Source organism: Panthera onca, chromosome A1 (assembly GCF_046562875.1).
Source record: "Panthera onca isolate mPanOnc1 chromosome A1, mPanOnc1 haplotype 2, whole genome shotgun sequence".
NCBI classification, from domain to species: domain Eukaryota; kingdom Metazoa; phylum Chordata; class Mammalia; order Carnivora; family Felidae; genus Panthera; species Panthera onca.
Genome location: NC_138339.1, coordinates 27,795,184 through 27,815,699, shown reverse-complemented (window position 1 = coordinate 27,815,699; position 20,516 = coordinate 27,795,184). Strand labels below are relative to the sequence as shown.

Genomic DNA, 20,516 nt, shown 5'->3' with positions numbered 1-20,516 from the left:
CACAGAGTCAATGTTTGAGAAACCGTTGCTCCTTACTGAAAACTGAAGGTCAAGCTCCACAACAGAAATAGGCCAAATCGGCCCTGACAGTCTTGGCCGCAACATGAACGCAGGACTAAGACACTCAGCAAGTGCTTCCCACCTGCTCCCAGCACATCGGAACAGAAGGATCGTTTCGGGAATGAAGGACAAGCAGAGATGTCCTCCACACTAGGTTGCTGGGAAACAGAGCTTTGGAGTGAGCCCGGAGTGGGGACGGGTGGAGTGGTGGTGCCAGCTTGCTCTGGCCTTCTCTGGAAGTGCAGGTAGAGAGGCCCAGCCCAGGCCCCCGCTGTCACTTAGGGTCGCTCCCGCGCCCCGCCACAGGCATCCTCCTCTGGCACTTCTGACAAGCAACTCTGTTGGAAATTCTGCTTCAGGACACGCCAAGAATATGGTTACCTTTGGATTCACAAAACTAGGAGTTCTTATTAAATTTGAATAGAGGTACCTGAAGAGAGGGGAGCCTGGGTGGCTCAGTCAGTTAAGCGTCAGACTTTGGCTCAGGTCACGATCTCGCGGTCCGTGAGTTTGAGCCCTGTATCGGGCCCTGTGCTGATAGCTCAGAGCCTGGAGCCTGCTTCGGATTCTGTCTTCCTCTCTGTCTACCCCTCTCCTGCTCATGCTCTATCTCTGTCTCTGTCTCTCAAAAATAAATTAAAAAATGTTAAAAAAAAAAAAAAAAAGCCCCTGAAGAGATGTATAGATACCATGTCACCCAAATGCTAAGAGGATCTTTCCAATTTTAGAAATCGTTAGAAGCTTTCTCTAAGTGACATCCAAATGATTTGTAGTGCAAAGGATAATTTGAGCCTTTTCTATTTTCAGAAGGCACCCTGTATCTGAAAGGACATTCATGATGTTGGGGCCCTGAGTGGCTTTAATGGCAAAGTAATTATCTGTATACAAATGTGCTGAGCCTTCCAACGTAATTAAATCACTGATCCTCAGGACAGTTTCCACTGATGTCACACAACAGCACTGAAATAGCAAATTGTCAGCTTCAGCCTGTACAGATTTTTTCCCCATTAGGCCAGAAAGTTTTAACATATACAGTAGTACTTTTCTTTTTTAATACACTAGAGGATCGATATAATCATGGACTTCTCTCCACATTACCACTTCATTGTTTGGATTATTCCAGAAATTAAAGACAACAGTTAACGCAAGAAAACGATTTTTTTAATGTTTATTTACTTGGGGGAGGGGGGCAGAGAGAGAGGGAGACCGAGAATCCAAAGCAGGCTCTCTGCTGACAGCAGAAAGCCCAATGTGGGGCTTGAGCTCACGAACCATGAGATCATGACCTGAGCCAAAGTCAGATGCTTAACTGACTGAGCCACCCAGGTGACGCTAAAGCAAGAAAACTTAAAGCAGAAGAGGTCATTGGAAAGAAGTAATGGTTAGCAGATACTGAATGCCTAGGATGTGCAAGCGTGGTGCTCACCCCTAAAGCTTTAACCTTTGTAGTTCTGCAAGGTTGGTCTCATCTCTAGTTTACGGATTAAAAAAAAAAAAAAAAAAGCCTTAAAGTGTTTGAATAGTCGACTTGCCCAAGGTCATCTAGTTAATGCTGGCATTGGAATTTGATCTAAGCCCTTCCAGAGTTAAGAGCCCATGTCCTGGCCACTGTTGAAGTCATACCTCTCATTTAGGTGACCGTGCACATGCCGAATCAGTCAGGGCTTGAGTCACCTGTGACCCAAAGCCCCAAACAACAGAGGCTTCTGTAACGTGGGAGATTTCTCTGGGGTGCAGAGGTAGGTAGTCTGGGGCTTGGAGAGTCCCTCTGAGGCGTCAAGCTCCTGTGCTTTAGTTGCTCTGCCCCGGAAGGACTCATGGTCCCAGACTGGGCTTAGAGCTCCGGCTGCTACCTCTTCCTGTAAGCCCGCAAGAGGAAGGAATAAAGACATCCCACGCCTTGAAGGGCACGTCCCAAGAGTTGCTCAAATCACTGGCCAGAACTTACTGACATCTAGCTGTTGGGAGGCTGGGAAGATGATCGTTATGTGCTGGGTGGCTTTGTGCCAACAAGATATCAGAGTTTGAGGGAAGAAGGGGACTGAGAGGCTGTAAAAGCCTCTTCCACCATGTGCTTACAAAACATGCCAGGAGTAAAATGGAGATCTTAAACCCTTCCTCTCCCCTTTCGTGAGGGTGTATTTTCTGCTGGCCAGAAGGGAAACATTAACTCAGAGTTCTGTTTGAAGTATTTCATGAAAATCGGCTTAACCCTCACTACCCACCATCCAGAAATAACAAATGCTAATATTTTCCTCCAGATCTGAGAAAAAAAGGACTCAGATGAGGTCCCTCCTGCTGCCGCACCGATTCCGTTACTCTCCCTTTTCTGGAGGCGATTACTTTTCTCATCAGTGCTTCCCAGCGAGGTTTCTCTACTTTCTCTTCATAGACAACAACAGTATTTTTAAAAACTTTATAAATGGCATACGTTTCATCTTCTGATTGGCTTATTCTCACCCAACATTTTTTCAACAGCTATCCACTGGTATTACAGATCAAGTTCCCTCATTTTAACTGCTCAATTGTTTGCCCACTTATAAATAGGCCTCAGTTGTCTTGTTCATGGACATACCCATTGTCTTGTTCATGGACATTTAAGTATTTTAAAACAATTTAGCTGTGAGCGTCCATGTAGTAATAATGTGCCCTGTACACACACGCAAGGGTCTCTGAGTACTGCTCCTCAAGCTTCAAGGAGGGTAGGAATCCCCTGAGAAATCTTGTTAACAACAGATGGTCACACGGCAAGTCCCGGGCGGAACCGGAGAGCTGCACTCCAGAGAGAGTTCCCAGGTGAAGTCCACACTGCAGCTCTGTGGACTCTGAGAAGGGAGACTCTAGTTATGTGCCCAGGGTCACAGAGCCAAGGGTCACAGGCTATCCATATCTTCAACTTTCACAGACATCATCGAACTGAATCAATTTTACTTCAGAAGAAATCAATTTTCATTTCTTCATCCTAACATTCAATCTTGATCTTGTGAGACTTTTTGCCTTCTGCCGGTCTGAAAGCATGAAACAAAAATTAAGTCATAGTCCCCTGGTTATCAGTAACGATGATCATCTTTTCATATTTTTAAACTATTCAAGTTTTTTCTGTTCAAATTTTTATTCACTTTTCTAATGTGGTCTCGGTGTCATGTGAGGACCCTGGGGATTCCAAACTGGCCCCCAAGGTCCTTCCTTTTCCAATTTCCGACCCATGTGAAGCTCTATTTTCTTCATATATTTTAACCAAACACAGAGCAACAGACCGACTGCAGAAGCCAATTTGAGAATCTGGCTATCTTTCATTAAGCTAGACAAAGAAGTTTTCAGAAATGTTAAGCCAATTCCTCTCATTAAACTTTGAAAGTTCTTTTTCATAACTGTGTAATTTCATAACCTGTACTATTTTTAATACTTTAAAAATTCTTCTATTTTAATTTCTAGGAGAGTAAGTATCAATAGATAGAACCTAAACACACACATACACTCTGTGGAGTTCTCAATTTTTAAGTGTGTGAAGAGGTCTTGAGACCAAAAAAGTTTGAGAACTGAGGTATTAATTAATACATGGTTGTCATTTGCTCACTGATTTGTAGGAGGGACTTTTTCATGTATTCTGGATACTAATCCTGTCACTTATACATATTGCAAACAACTTCTCCCAGTCTGAGACTTGTCTTTTTACTCGTGCTGCCTACCATCCTACAAAGAGCTTTTATTTTGATGCAGTTCTATTTTCCCATCGTGTACTTAAGCTAAGTAAGGATACTGCTCCTATTTTGAAACAGAAAAAGTCTCACTGGGCTTTCTAGAGAACCCCAGCTTTGGCGCCACTCAATGAATTATGGAGAGAATATGGGATCTGCCCTAACCCTCTCCTCACAGAACCCACATTCCATCCATCTTCCATACCTCAACTTATTTCAGTCAAGGTGATGGTTACCACTGACCTTTAATGAGATCAATGTAAGGTACGTGCTCGTGTATTTTAGACTATTCTGTTTTCCTTCAGACAAATGAAATAGAATGTCTATGATTCACCAAAAATAACCTTTTACCTTCAGCATAATACATGTTGCTGTTTTCCTCTTCAGAAGTAGATTAGTATATAGGAAGGACATTCCCAAAAAACTTAATACACATTTAATTCAACTAAATTTAACTAAAAAAGATTTAACGCATTTAAATTCAACATTCTATATAAAGCTTTTGTATTTAGAAAGCACTTTCATAATACTATCTTATCTGCCCTTTGTAATAATCCTGTAAGATAAAGGGAGACAATACTATGCTAAGAACTGTTAGAGATGAGGAGAAAGAAATTCGGAGAAGTTAAACAACTGGTCAGCATTACATGCACAGGACTACAAATGAGCTCTAACTTTTAATCACAGCTGATGAAGATCCCTTCAAAATCTGGTTGAGTTTTGCCAATCAGAATAAAAGTGACAAGTAAGCCCTACCAACCCTCACATGAAGCAGAAACTGAACACCTGCATGGTGGTTACAAGCGAAAGCAAGGGAAGTCTGAAGGGCATTTATAGGGCATTTCAAGAGGACTTCACATTTTTAGTGTACATGCAATCAGTATGTCCTCCTGCTCATCAATATTCCTATTCATAATTACAGCCAATCCACCTCGTTCTGTTAGAGGAGGGGGGCACGTTTTCAGATCAAGCCTGGGAGGAAGAGCCCTGTGACCTGGCTGCTATTCTCCCTGAAGGGACAAGAAAAGGACAAGAAACGTCAATTAGGAGAAGTTAGTGATAGAAGTTAGAAACAAAAAGGAAAAAAGATAAAGAGAATCTACTTATATCTCTAAATGAAGAAGGAAACAATTAAAAATTAAAATACAAATGCATATTTTCAAGTCAAGCACACAGAATGATTGAGCTCAATACTATCCCATGAGACTTTCAGGAAAGTCCTTGCCATCGGAGATTCAGGTTCTAGAGCTCATGCATAATTGAAGATTCCTACATTTGAGGATTCAAGGACATAAGGAGAGAACTTTGCTCAAAAGAAAGTATATATTTTAAGCTAGTGAGTTCAGAGTTACTCTCAAGGCCAACTAGAAGAACTGCCTACTTAATCCATCCTCATCCTAAAATCTGGCTCATCACTGGTCCATATACTTGACCACACTCACTTTCAACAATTCTCCAGATTTCCTTTGAGTCAATATTCATCTTTGCTATAGAATGCATGGCATAAATATCAGCCCTATGAAAAAACTTTTATTAAAAAGTGTCTTCCATTAAATGATGAAAAAAACAAAATTAAAAACTTTTGAAAATAGTGAAAAAACAAACCCCAAGGCAGAATATTCTTTTTTAAAAAGTCGGTATAAAATCTGAACCATCCACCACCTTGATCCATAATGCTTTATGGCTGTCACTGTGTCAAAGAAGGAAGCAACATCTTCATTAATTTGCTTCCACCTCCACAATTTACATTTATTTATTTTTGAGAGACAGAGACAGAGCGTGAGTAAGGGAGAGGCAGAGACAGAGAGAGACAGAATCAGAAGCAGGCTCCAGGCTCTGAGCTGTCAGCACAGAGCCCGACACAGGGCTCGAACTCAAGAACCATGAGATCATGACCTGAGCCGAAGTCGGACGCTTAACCGACTGAGCCACCCAGGCGCCCCACCTCCACGATTTAAATCAGAGCAAAACACCAAAGATCTACCTTACTGATAATTACCTATAAAATCTCAAAATCAACAGTGACACCTTGAAGAGGTATTAGTTTTGAAATATAACTATGTATGCTCAATTTGTTTCTACCTATCACTGTCCTTGAAAAAAAAAATACAGTAATCAACAATAGATTATTTAGAAATAATTTGAAAGTCAGAACTGGAGTCATGTTATCAAGTGGGAAAAAAAACTCTACGATGATTTTAAAACAATCTGTCTTTGACAGATCATGAAGTATAACAATACAAAAGCACTGAATCATGTGAAAATACTATGTGAATTCCACAAAACAAAACAGAAAGGAGCATCTGTATGTGTTAAAATAATTTAATTCTCCCTGTACATTTCTGTTCACATGAGCCAAGAGAAATCAAGAATGCATACTTTACAATATTTACCTGTTTTGAGACATTCAAGTCAATTCAGATGGCAAAGTAGAATTCAACCATTAATGAAATGTTTAAAAATATATATATTAAACGAAAAAATGTTTTTACAAGATAAAAAATAATCTTCCACAATGCAATAAATTGCAGATCACTGAAATTTTAACTGTTTAGATGATTTCAGTTCACTTTTTGGTTTTAAAATCTAGAAACAATCAAAAAGAAAAAGTGTTGACAGAATTTCTATCTGTTTTTACGTTTCTCTTTCTTGCTTCGACTACTTGTTACACTGTTTAAAGAACATGATGAAGGTGCTCTCGCATGACCTGTGGCCTTCAGATGGTCAAAAAGTTTATTCCGGGATGGAAATTCACTATGGCAGGTTGTACAGCTGATAAGAACATCACTCTGAAGAGAGAAAAAAACACATCAATTAAAGTGTTATTACCTGAGTGCAGTGATTTATGTTTTCATGCTGAGATTAAATATCAAATAATTCAAAATAAAGAACTTTTATCAAAATGACAGCCACCAAGACAGGCTTCCAAAGAGGCAGCTGTTCTTAGAAGTTAAGTCCCATCAGCCAGCACCATCAACTTTAAAGAGTCCTGAGACGTTCAATAGCATGTACCATATGGACCAGATCAAGGTTTTAGATTTCAAGTAATGGAAAACAGAACAGTAACTGTTTTAGTACAGTTTGGTATTTCCAATGTGCTTTTTAAAGAAAAACAATGACACACCTATCTATACATTCTACATCCACCAAGAAAAACTGTTGATGGATCCACACCTATATATACAGTAGGTGCAGAACGGTTCACCAAATACTTATGTCTTTAGAATTAGAATTAAGAATTTAGATTACTTAAACAAGGTCTACTGAAAACATGTCAATATGACTTTGACCTACCACTGCCTGTTGTTCAGCAGGTACTTTGACAGATTTCTTCATATCTTTGGCTTTCTTTCCTTTGGGTTTAGGAGTACTGGAAAATAAATTAAAGAATTCTGTATAATCCAATAATAACGTATCCCTTTTTTTTTTTTTAACGTTTATTTATTTTTGAGACAGAGAGAGAGAGCATGAACGGGGGAAGGTCAGAGAGAGAGAGGGAGACACAGAATCTGAAACAGGCTCCAGGCTCTGAGCTGTCAGCACACAGCCTGACGTGGGGCTCGAACTCACAGACTGTGAGATCATGACCTGAGCCGAAGTCGGACGCTCAACCGACTGAGCCACCCAGGTGCCCCAATAACGTATCCCTAATTGCTACCTTGCTCCCAAGAAGATTCAAAAGAGTGACATGCACTTTAAGGGCTAATTCACTAATTTTTATGGCCAACCTAATTAATTTTCACATCTCAAATGAACTGCTTTAAAGAGCAAATTTAGAGATCACATGTGATGTCAAATTTGAGGAGGGAGTTAAGATGGTAGAGTAGTATGTAGATCCTGAGCTCGTCTCGTCCCCAAAAACAAAAAACTAGATCAGCAACAAACCATTTTGAACAACTAGGAAACTGATCTGAGGATTAACACAACAGTAACTTGAGCCACAGAATTAGGCAGGTATGCATTGCGGAGACATGAATTGGGGGAGAGAAAAGCCGTGGAGCATAGGGAGCCATTTCTGCAGAGAAAGGACAGAAAGGGGGAGAGTGTGGCACAGCAGTAGCGTGCAATAAAAGCACTCCCCCGGAAGCAGCTGGAGATAAAGAGAAAGAGAGAGTGAGAACACTCGTAGAGGACTGAACAGGAAATCTGTTCCCCAAAATTACTGATGGGGAGAAAGAAGGGGGTTTCAATACCATTAGGATTCTATAAACAGTAGAGCACAGAGTCTGAAGTTCTGGACCTCAGTACCTGGCAGTGCTCAGGTGAGGAAGCAGGGTGAATCCCCAGGAGCAGGCAGCAAGGTCTCAGGGGTCTCTGTCCCATACAGGGAGAAGTGGGTCCCCTGCTTAGAGAGCATTTGGTAGAGGGCATATGGCTTCCACACAGGCAAAGGTCCCAGCAGATGGGGCGCCTGGGTGGCTCAGTCGGTTAAGCGGCCGGCTTCGGCTCAGGTCATGATCTCGCGGTCCGTGAGTTCAAGCCCCGCGTCAGGCTCTGTGCTGATAGCTCAGAGCCTGGAGCCTGTTTCAGATTCTGTGTCTCCTTCTCTCGGACCCTCCCCCGTTCATGCTCTGTCTCTCTCTGTCTCAAAAATAAATAAATGTTAAAAAAAAAAAAAAAAAAAAAAGTCCCAGCAGACCCCAGAAAGCAGCCATATTTGCTGGTATTGGGACAAAGATGCAGAGTGCAGTGAAACCTGGTGCTTGCTGTGTCTTGTGATTTGCCACAACCTCTGAACTTCTGCTGCTGCGCCATCACATGAACGTTTTCTGGGACAAGCCAGCACCCGGCCATTCCTCAGCAAGACCTTCCCCCATAGCGTCGGAGTGGGTCTGAGCCATGGGGGTCTTTGAAGTGCGGGGTTTTGAAACACAACCCCATCTGAGATAAAACTCTGGAGGGAGGTGTTGTCTGGCAGGTGGACGGCTTGGACATGGACAGGGTAGAGGTGGGCTGTGGACGGAGGCCTGAGACAAAGAAGGGGTGCTTGATCATGGATCAGTTAGAGTACAAAGTTCCTGCTCCAGAGACTAGGAGCTGGGTGAAGCCACTTTCACCTCTCCCATGCAATCCCATGTGTGCACATGCATGCACACCATACCAATCCACTCCAATAAGTTAAGTGGTGCCACATACCGGAGAACGGAGCCATTACACCAAGCCCTGCCCAACCACACCGCCCAAGCCATCCCCTAGAAGACCAGCAGAGGTCAAAACCACCTGCTTAGTGTACAGGCTATTAGAAGGTTTCATAGTTTCAGTTCTAGGGGAAACTGGATGGAACTTCATTCGTGTTTCATTTTGTTTGCTGGTTCATTTATTTGTTTTCTTTGCTTCTATTTTTGCTTAAATTCTGTTTTTTTTTCCTTTCTTTTCTTTCTCTTTCTTGGATACCGAAAGAGAAAATTTTATTTCAATTTTTTTTTACTTTATTTTCTTAAATTTATTATTCTATTTCATTTTCTTTACTTTATTATATTTTAATTTCCAAACTTTTTCTTACATTTTTTTTCCTTTCCCCTTTTTCCCTATTTTATCAAGCTTCTTTCAACATGCAGACCAAAACACACCTAAGGATCTAGCTTCCCTTTATTTTTCTTGTTTTTAAATTTTTAAATTTCAATGTTTTATTTTATTAATTTTTTTTCTTCTTCCAAAATGACAAGATGAAGGAATTCACCCCAAAAGGAAGAACAGGAAGAAACGACAGCCAGGGACTTAATGCAGATAATAAGCAAGATGTCTGAACTAGAATTTAGAACCACGATAATAAGAATACTAGCTAAGGTTGAAAAACGCATAGAAGACACCAGAGAATCCCTTTCTGCGGAGATAAAAGAAATAAAATCTAGTCAGCCAGAATTTAAGATGTTATAATCAAAATGTTATCATCTTGAATGGATGCCACAATGGCAAGGATTGACGAAGCAGACCAGCTTCACCCAGAAGCTTCAAAGATCGTACTCAAAAGGAAAGCTACAGACCAATTTCCCTTATGAACATGGATGCAAAAATTCCCAAGACACTAGCAAACTGGATCCAACAATACATTAAAAGAATCATTCACCACAATCAAGTAGGATTTATTCTTGGGATGCAGGGCTGGTTCAATATCCCCAAATCAATGTGATACATCCCATCAAAAGAAAGGGTAAGAACCACCTGCTAATAACAGCCTCAATGGGGAAAAAATGAGAGCTTGCCCTCTAAGGTCAGGAACATGACAGGGATGTACACTCTTGCCACTGTTGTTTAACATAGTGTTGGAAGTCCTGGCCTCAGCAATCAGACAACAAAGAAACAAAAGGCATCCAAATCAGTAAGGAGGAAGTCAAACTTTTAACTTACTCTTCACAGATGATATGATACTCTGTGTGAAACACTCAAAAGACTCCACCCACAAACTTCCAGAACTGATCCATGAATTCAGCAAAGTCACAAGATATAAAATCAATGTACAGAAATTGGTTGCATTTCTATACACCAAGAATGAAGCAGCAGAAAGAGAAGTCAAGGAATTGATCCCATTTACAATTGCACCCAAAACCATAAAATACCTATGAATAAACCTAAACAAAGAGGTGAAAAATCCATACACTGAAAACAATAGAAATCTTATGAGAAAAATTGAAGACAACACAAAAATATGGAAAAACATTCCACACTCATGGAATGGAAGAAAAAGTACTGTTAAAATGTTGATACTACCCAAAGCAATCTACATATTCAATGCAATCCCAACCAAAATAACACCAGCATTCTTCACAGAGCTAGAACAATCCTAAAATTTGAATGGAACGAGAAAAGACCCTGAATAGCCAAAGCAATCCTGAAAAAAAAAAAAAAAACAAAGCAGGAGGTATCACAATTCCAGACTTCAAGCTGTATTACAAAGCTGTAATCATCAAGACAGCATGGTACTGGCACAAAAACAGACACATAGATCAATGAAACAGAATAGAGAACCCAGAAATGGACCCACAGATGTATGGCCAACCAATCTTCGACAAAGCAGGAAAGAAAATCCAATGGAAAAACGACAATCTCTTCGGCAAATGGTGTTGGGAAAACTGGACAGCGATGTGCAAAACAATGAACCTGGACCACTTACACCATACACAAAAATAAACTCAAAATGAAAGAGCTATATGTACGACAGGAAGCCATCTATATCCTAGAGAAGAAACCAGGCAACAACCTCTTTGACCTTGGCCTCAGCAACTTCTTAACTGACTGAGTGACGCAGGCGCTCCAGCAACTTCTTACTCAACACGTCTCCAGAGGCAAGAGAAACAAAATAAAAAATGAACTACTGGGATCTCATCAAGCTTAAAAGCTTCTGCACAGCAAAAGAAAACAGCAAAACTAAAAGGCATCGATGGAATGGAAGAAGATTTTTGCAAATGACTTATCAGATAAAGGGTTAGGATCCAAAATCTATAAAGAACTTACCAAACTCAACACCCAAAAATCAAATAATTCAGTGAAGAAATGGGCAAAAGACATGAACAGACACTTTTCCAAAGAAGACATCCAGATGACTAACGGACACATGAAAAAATGCTCAACATCACTCATCATCAGGAAAATACAAATTAAAACCACAATGACATAGCACTTCACATTTGTTAAAATGGCTAACATTTAACAACTCAGGCAACAACAGATGTTGGTGAGGATGTGTAGAAAGAGGAACCCTTTTGCACTGCTGGTGGGAATCCAACCTGGTACAGCCACTCTGGAAACAGTGTGGAGGTTTCTCAAAAAATTAAAAACAGAACTACCCTACGACCCAGCAACTGCACTACTAGGTACTTATCCAAAGGATATAGGAGTGCTGATTCGAAGGGGCACATGTACCACAATGTTTATAGCAGCATTATTGACAACAGCCAAAGTACGGAAAGATCCCAAATGTCCATCAACTGATGAATAAAGATGTGGTGTATATACATATACAATGGAATACTACTTGGCAATCAAAAAAAAAAAAGGAAATCTTGCCATTGGCAGCAATGTGGATGGAATTAGTGTATGATGCTAAGCGAAATTAGTCAAAGACAAGTATCACATGATTTCATTCACATGTGGAATTTAAGAAACAAAACAGATGAACACAGGGGAAGGGAAGAGACAGATCATAAGAGACTTAAATGCAAAGAACTGAGGGTTGCTGGAGGGGTGTTGGGTGGGGAGATGGGTTAAATGGGTGAAGGGCATTAAGGAGGGCACGTGTTGGGATGAGCACTGGGTATTGTAAGTAAGTGATGAATCACTAAATTCTACTCTTGAAATCATTATTACACTATATGTTAAGTAACTTGGATTTAAATTTAAAAAATTAATTAAAAAAAAGATGTGAAAAGTTGACACAAACACTAACGAATTTACTTAAATCAGTTGAAACACAGCTGAAACACTTTACCGGTTTGTGTGGTTCCTCTCCTTCCTTTTCCTACAGCTACAGCCCTAGTCCAGGCCTCTGTCCTGTGTCCCTCACTGACGCCCCCTGAATTCCTAAACCCCCAAATGCACTCACCGCCCCTTCACTGGTGCTCTGGTGTTCAGCATTTGCAACTCAGGCTCCCACTTTACTGGGTCAATTGAACCCTTTCTCATGGTCCTAGACAGGGACCTGAGGCTACTTACTGTTCAGATCTTTCCTCAAGGAATAAGAAATTATTTCTCTGCTCTAGAGGAACAGAGGATGGAGAGAAGAAAGACAAGGCAGGAAGGGGAAGACAAGGTATGCTATCTCCCTTGAGAAGAACCTTCCTCTGGCAGCCACTAAGACCTTGTGCAGCACCAAAATTCCAGGGCTCCTTCCAGCAGGAAGGCCCCAGGCTGCGGTATAAATCCTAATGACCTGCACTGTGGGGCCAGACTCAGGAGGACCACCGTGAGCATGAAGACACAGTCAGCAATGCTGCAGGCAAGCGGGGTGCGGCCTCATCAGGAGCCTTGTTCTCACTTGAGTGCCAAGGATTACAGATTCGGGACAAAATAAGACCTCAACAGGATGAAAACTGGATCAAAGCGACTTTCTGATTTGGGCCATATTGCTGAAATGTCCGTGAGCCCATTCCTCCAGTATCCTCTTTCCCACATGCTGCACCTGTCTGTCTGGGTAACGTGGAAGTCACGGATATACATGATCTACTTCGTAACTGCGGGCGGGATGTTATCTGATCTATGAGAAGGCATTCTTACTACCAACGTTAATTAGAAAACACCATCAACGTGACTTACTTTTTAGCTTCACTTTTAGGGTCATCACATCGTTCAACAGTCTCAGTGGCACTGATGTTTTCTTGGGGACTACATTCGAATTCTTTGGCTTGGTCTTGATTTAAGTTGGTATCTTCTGACTCAACTTTTACTCCTTCTCCAGTTCCATTTTCATTGAAATTATCATCATAATTCTAGGTCGTAAAACATATATGCATTACAAAATAAATAATAATCCCAGCTTCTTATGTTGCCAAATAGTTATAATCAATTACAAGGTCCCGTACACTCTGGAGGAGCATATCTTCAGGAAATAAAAAGGAGAAACAGCTAGCAATTTAAAACATGAGGGGTGAAGGATGCTGGGGTTGCTCAGTCGGTTGAACGTCTGATTTGATTTCAGCTCAGGTCATGATCTCATGGTTCGTGGGATTGAACCGACGGTGCTGAGCCTGCCTGGGATTCTCTCTCTCTCCCTCTCTCTCTGCCCCTCCCCAGCTCGTGCTCTCTCAAAATAAATAAATAAACTTAAAAAAAAAAACCAACACAAAAAACACAAATGGTCATTACAGCAATATTAAACTAGGAAAAAATTGGAAACAATCCATATGTTCATTAAGTGAATGGTTGAATATATGAAGGGAATGATGAAGCTCTTAAAAAATCACGTTGGCAAAGTTACCGATTCAATTTTGTAGAAAAATACAACCTGTTAGCAAAAATGTAAAAGAGAAAATTGTATATAATGTCTGGTTATAATTTAATTCAATAGTAAATAATATCTATAGGCAGAATTAGGGATATTTATCGTTTTCTGGTATCCAGATGATCTGTAATGAGCAACTATTACTTTTTTTTGAGACAGAGAGAGCAAGCAAGTGGGGAAAGGGCAAAGGAAGACAGAATACTAAGCAGGCTCCACACCCAGCAAAGCCCCATGTAGGGCTTGATCTCATGACTGTGAGATCATGACCTGTGCCAAAATCAAGAGTCAGACACTTAACCGACTGAGCCACCCAGGTGCCCCAACTATTACTTTTATAGTTATAAAAGAAAGAAGAAAAAAAACAAAATAAGCATTATAAAAAAAGACAAAACTTGGCAAACATATCCTCACTAAGTGCAACCGTGCTTTGTTTTTTCCTTATTCTTGACTGAGACAGAGAGAGAGAGAGCGCACACAATCGCGGGAGAGGCAGAGAGAAAGAGAGGGAGAGAGAGAAAATCCCAAGCAGGCCCTGCACTGACAGCACAGTCCCATGTGGGGCTCCATGTCACAAACAGTGGGATCATGACCTGAGCTGAAATCAAGAGTCTGACGCTTAACTTGACTGAGCCACCCAGGCACCCCTGCTATTGTGTTTTTTTGTTGTTCTGGTTTGAGGCCACATTTTGCCACATTTGCTCTCCCCTATCCCTTCCTGTGGGTCTCTGAACACACACTTTCCCCCACCCCAGAACTATGAAAGTAAGTTGCAGGCAGATATCATGACACTTCACCATGTATCTTGTAAGAACAAAAACATGCTCCTACATTTCCACACTACCCTCTTCATACTGAAGACCTTAGCACTGATGGTATCTGCTACATAAGTCATATTCACAACCCAATAATGTCCTTTCCTTGTAAGCCCCAACAGGGGCTAGAGTCAAGGACCACACGTTGTGCTTAGTTGTCGTATCTCTTTAATCTCCTTTACTCTAGAACCAGAGCCCTACTTTTTTCTTTTCTTTTCTTTTGGTCTTTCATGATGTTGACAATTGGATGGCTGCTTTGTTCCCACAGTTTGGCTTTGCCTGTTTCCTCATGATTAGACTCAGGTCACACATTTCTAGTAATAATATTACTACCAAAATGTCTACTAAGTGGAGTTCAAGATTTTTTTATCTTGTAGTTAATTTTGTCTTTAGAACGTGTCTCATGGAGGATGTCAGAGTACTGTGTTCAAAAGTTACTTGGATTCCTCCTTTCTGCCAGCCAGGGCCATTTGTTCACATTCAATCTCAGTTTTCTGGGTTTTCTTTCACAATCTTGTTGGCTCATGCTGTTTTCTTTTTCTGACCATACAGAAAATTTTTCCAGTCTGACGCCTCCTGATTCTCTGTATTTGCTGCCTCCTGCTCTTCAATCTACCAGTTCATGTCTCTGTGCTACCCTCCCATCAGAAAGAACTGCGAAAACATCAGGAAAAATACTACATAAAACTAAGTCTGAACTGGGGCTTTCTTCCTGATAGAATGAGAAATCAACACGAGGTATTAGTATAAAGAAACACAGCTTTGGAGAGGAAAAATGGGGTAGTAAACAAAACATTTCCATTGGTAAGAATATAAAGATACGTGTGTCTATTACGGCAATCTATAGGACTTAGCCTTCATGATTCAAGACAAGGTAGGTTTGGCTTAGGTATAAATCCCTCTTGTTTTGTCCTTATTCTAGTAGTTTTGGCACACACAAAGGCCAGAGGAAGTGTTCTAATAACTGTAATCTTTGGGTGGAAGATGAGTCATTTTATGAAGGAACATACAACTTGCTATGTGGTTTTATAATTGAAGGAAAAGTTCCAAGTCACAAATTTTAACAGTGATTAATTCACATGTCACGTATCATTTTTGGAACATAAAACAAAAATTTTCAAACATATAACCATTTAAATAGATAAGCCAAATCTAAAGTTTTGTTAACTAAGTTTTCTTAAAAATATTTTTAGCTTTTGGGGCGCCTGGGTGGCTCAGTTGGTTAAGCACTTGACTCTTGATTTGGGCTCAAGTCATGATCTCACAGTTATTGAGTTTAAGCCCCACATCGGGCTCTGCACTGCCAGTGCAAAACCTTGGGATCCTCTCTCTGCCCCTCCCCCGCTAGCACTCATGCATGCTCTCTCTCTCTCTCTCAAAATAAACAAACATTTAAAAAATACGTATTAGAAAATATTTTCAGTTTTCAAAAAGAACTATAACATTTAAAACCTAATATAAACTAATAGAATTAGATTATATTAAAATAGCATAGGAATCAATTCTATTCCCTTTAGACCCACCAAGTATCCTTAGTAAAATGGACAAGCCCTCTTTTTATACATCCCTAGGACTGTTACACATATGTAACAACATAATAACCTTTTATTTTAAAATATTTTTAAAATGTTTATCTGAAAGTGAGAGTGAGGAAGGGGCAGAGAGGGAGAAAGAAAATCCCAAGCAGGCTCCACTCTGTCAGCTCCAAGCCCAATGCAGGGCTCAATCTCATGACCATGAGATTATGACGTGAGCCAAAATCAAGAGTCTGACACTTAACCGACTAAGCCACTCAGGTGCCACAATTTAAAAATATTCATAAGAGAGATTGGATTTAGATGTCAGGTGTGAAATATTTAAATGATTTAAATTTCTGAATAGTATTAAGAAACATTTTTTCAAGAATCACAATCATTACACATGTCTAACCAAATATTCCTTTTACAAAATTCCACTTATGTTGTCAGAAAAAGAAACTTAGATATACAATAACCAAACCTCAGATTTTCACATATTTCTGGTTTTAATTGTTGTCCTCATCTAAAAACCCAGTCATCACACGTCCCAATATTTTTTAAATATGATCACTCAGCTAATTACTATTAGGGAATTAATTCCACTTGACAAATTTTAAAACACACTGACACAGAAATTAAGTAAATTAGCTACATGCATATTAATGGAGAAAAAGGGATGACAAAAGAAAATATTTTCAATTCCCTTCAAACCATTTTATAACCAACAAAATTATACTGAAAGTCCCTCTCCTTAAAGCAGACTCTACTGAGTAAACAAAAGCACTCTATCTTTAAATTTGATATTCAATAAAACTTTTCAACATACCTGTGCTGGTTTCTGTTTCTTTTTCTTCTGTTTTTTAGAAAGCCTGTGAACAAATATAAATCAAAACATCAAATACTTAACTCTGTGACTACCTGCTAAATGAAAAAAAAAAAAAAAATACTACAACACTACTGATACAGAGAGAAGTAAAATACTAAAAGTATTTAATACTATAAGATATTAAAAAGAAAACATTCACATTATCATTTTAGAAAATTGTAACAGTGGTTCCACTGACAGTAATTAACATGTCAATTACCTAGGTATAAAACTGCTTTTAATGGTCAAAAAATTCTATACAAACTATTCTTGACATCATGCTTTACCCATTTCAATTTTGTAAGTTCCCTTGAGTAGAAAAACATGTGGAAAATATTAGCATAACAGAATAACTTCTTTCAGATAAGACAGCATTTAAGTGCAATCTCATCTCTAACATTATAAGTATGTTTAATAACATTTTTAGAAGTACTTTTGTTTTGGTGCATCTTCTAGATCGTCTTCAGAATTGGCATTCAACGGATTTTCATCAGTTTGAGGTCCTGAGAAATTTTCTTCCTCCTCCTCCAACTGTTGCTTTAACAAGGCAACCATTTCCCGATGCTTCTTTGATTTTTCATGATTCCTCATCCTGAAATAACAATCTGTTGTAAGTAACTGCAAGAGAAGTCACATGTGCCCAAATATGTGGCTGAATACGTACAACCATGTTAAAATTTATTTTTCCAAGTAAGCAAACTATTGGTGATACCAGAGAGAGAACCAGAAAGACCGTGTCAGGACCTGTCAGGCAGTGGTTGTTTTTCCCTGTATCCAGTATTTCCCCTCTAGCTGTCCTTCCATCTACAGATTTTCTTCAAAAAAAAATTTTTTTTGGGGGGGGGGTCAAATTCTATTATTTTAATTTTCCAGTCCTTAAGATTCAAGTCTTCTCCACCATTTCCTCCTAATCACCGAGTATCTGCCAAGCGCTGACACGTTCCAGAGTGTGCTGTGGGCTTCGAGAGATCCTGGGAAATTATAGGACGACATTCAACTTAAAAAGGAAGGCCCCTTGGGTTATGACGTGAAGGCTTGAAGTACAAGAGTAGTTCACCTCCTTTTGCTTTTATCAGTAACTGTCTTTCACCTCCTCCAGAGTGCTCTCCCTCCTCACTCCTACCATCCTAAGTGTGAGTTCACACACACCTGTCCTCCTCTGCCTAAAACTCCACGAGCCGCGTCTCTTTCAGTGCATCTGTGGACCACTAAGTAACACTTCACAAAACTGAGTTGACAACACTGAAGTACCGAGTTGTTAGATGAACAAGAAAAGTGGGAAACTATGTCACTATCAACTTCATCTCATTTGTTCAGAGTTGTGGTTTTCTAGTTTGAGTTGCTACTCTTCCTCTCCACTAAAATTTTCCTTCAGACCATGTTTCCTTGGAGAAGTTGGAACATCTTGTACCAGAAGGTAAGTGCTCAAAAGAACGCCCGGGATGTTCTTCAAGGAGCCACCTTGAAGGAACTCTCACTAACCATATCTGGAAAAGTTTGAGCATGAAAAGTACAGTAATAAATTATAAAACATTGAAAAAAATTTACAAATTCATACTGATAATAGACAGACAGAGGAAAGGCAAGGCTCTTATTTATAGCAGAAGACCAAATGAGGACTAATAATATAGCAGGAGCACTGGTACCAGAAAAGCCCCCTTTTGGGACCATTACGGTGGCATCTGGTACAAGGTACAATCATCAATGAATGCCAAATCTAGAAAATTGTGATGAGGAGCAATATATTTGCCTAACTTTAATCGGTTATTTTTGAGAGAGAGTGTGTGAGAGTGGGGGAGGGGCAGGAAGAGGGAGACAGAATCCCGAGCAGGCTCTTCAGTGTCTGCAGAGACCGACGCAGGCTCGAACTCATGAACCATGAGATCATGACTTTAGCTGAAGTCACTCAACCAAGTGAGCCACCCAGGTGCTCAGATACTTGCCTACTTTAAAGTATCTCAGATAAACATCCTATAAGGTAAAATCTATTGCAAGGGAAAAATACACTAACTCTACAGAGTAAAAATTAGACAATGCCTGGACTGGGTGATCAAAATCATTACCACAAGGAAGGTTAGACAGACATCATATGCCTCCAGAAAGGAAACCCTGAGAGCAACACAACATGTCTATGTGGTATTCCAGCTGGAGATACACAACTTGAAACTAATCATGAGGAGACAGACAAACTCAAAAGGATAACTACTCTAATAAAAAAATATTTTAAAGGGCCGTATACTGGAGTAACAATGGCATAGACAAAGGAACTGGCCCAGATTAAACAAGACTAACTAAATAAATGCAACACATGATCCTAAACTGGATTCTGTGCTGAAGTAGAAAAGAAACTGTACAGGACACTAACACAGATCTACTGCTGAAAGTGGAGTACAGGCCAGTAAAGGAGAGGGAAGCAATATCAATGTTACAAACTTCCTGAAGTTGACAGCTGTACTGTGATCACGTAACAGAATATACTTATTCTTAAGGAACATATACTGAAGTACTGAAAGGTAAAAGAGCATTATGGATGTAATGGATGTAACCTGCTCTCAAATTAGTCAGGCAAAACCTGTGTGTGTAGAGTGGGGAAGGGAGGAGGGGGGAGAGAAAGGGAGAAAGGGAGAAAGGGAGGGAGGGAGGAAGAGAATCGTTAAAGCAAATGGGGCAAAATGTTAGCAACAGGTGAATTGGGTGCTCTATATCTATTCTTGTGACTTGCCTGTAAGTTTGACATTATTTCCGAGTGAAAAATAACTTTTTAGGGTGGCTCAGTCAGTTATGCGTTCGATTCTTGATTTTGGCTCAGGTCATCATCTCACGGTTTGTGAGTTCGAGCCTCACGTCGGGCTCTGTGCTGACAGCACCCAGCCTACTTGGGATTCTCTCTCTCCCCCTCTCTCTGCCCCTTCCATGTGCTCGCTCTCACTCTCAAAATAAACTTAAAAAAATAATTTTAAAAAATCTGTTTAAAAAAATAATTTTCCAAATCTCCTCACTGCTGCTTTTGTCTTCTTGCTTGTTTCTAACTCTCCTGCCCTTGCCACTTCTCTCGCCACTCCACCATTTCTCCCTTCCCTCGGGGTTACACACCAACTCCCTTGATGACCCCACAGCACCACTGCCATCCTTTCGTCTCCTGTCTCCTTCACTGCGTGTGTTTTGTTTCTTTGTCCCTTGCTGCCTCTACTTTCATTTTCTGCCCTGGTCCCCCCTGCCCTTTATAATCGAATCCTTTCAAACATTTCTCTTTTCCTCGCTGTTCCCCAAAGGCAGAGTCCTTCCGCTTCAGCAGATATGGTCTAGGCAGGACACGTTCCTACGTTGGCAGCAATGGCCCGCACAGGAGCGTGAGGGCGGGAAGGGAGTCTGCCTGCAACAGCAGAGATTAGCTTTGGTCTAGATTAGCTTCTGGTTGTCCGTGTGACTATGTCTTCTTTGTCACAACAAGCAACATTTCTTTCTGGAGATGCATCCATGTTTTAAAAAGCAGCTATTACACAGGAATACTGGCATGAATGAGAATCAGTACAACACGCTTAACTGCTGGTACAGATCCTTCTTCCTCCTCTGTTAGACAGAAACCCCCCAAGAAGACATGGGAGGGCTGGTGTCCAACTGCTACAAGCA

General features: G+C 40.3%; 1 protein-coding gene across 3 annotated transcripts in view; it reads right to left on the bottom strand.

The window, feature by feature from the left end:
* Positions 1 to 1,378: 1,378 nt before the first annotated feature.
* DNAJC21 (DnaJ heat shock protein family (Hsp40) member C21) overlaps positions 1,379 to 20,516 on the bottom strand; it is a 34,335-nt gene continuing 15,197 nt past the window's right edge. Inside the window, exons 8-13 of one of the 3 annotated variants that reach the window (XR_013554783.1) lie at positions 17,320 to 17,478; positions 16,848 to 16,890; positions 13,008 to 13,180; positions 7,053 to 7,128; positions 6,152 to 6,547; positions 1,379 to 3,068 (exon numbers count right to left, since the gene is read on the bottom strand). Coding sequence is in view for 2 of the 3 variants with exons in the window: in XM_078444826.1 (XP_078300952.1) it covers positions 6,383 to 6,547; positions 7,053 to 7,128; positions 13,008 to 13,180; positions 16,848 to 16,890; positions 17,320 to 17,478 (616 nt within the window). In the remaining variant the exon portion in view is untranslated. Of the gene's footprint in view, positions 3,069 to 6,064; positions 6,548 to 7,052; positions 7,129 to 13,007; positions 13,181 to 16,847; positions 16,891 to 17,319; positions 17,479 to 20,516 lie in introns of those variants that run through there. The other 2 variants (XM_078444826.1, XM_078444829.1) reach the window with 2 other exon arrangements.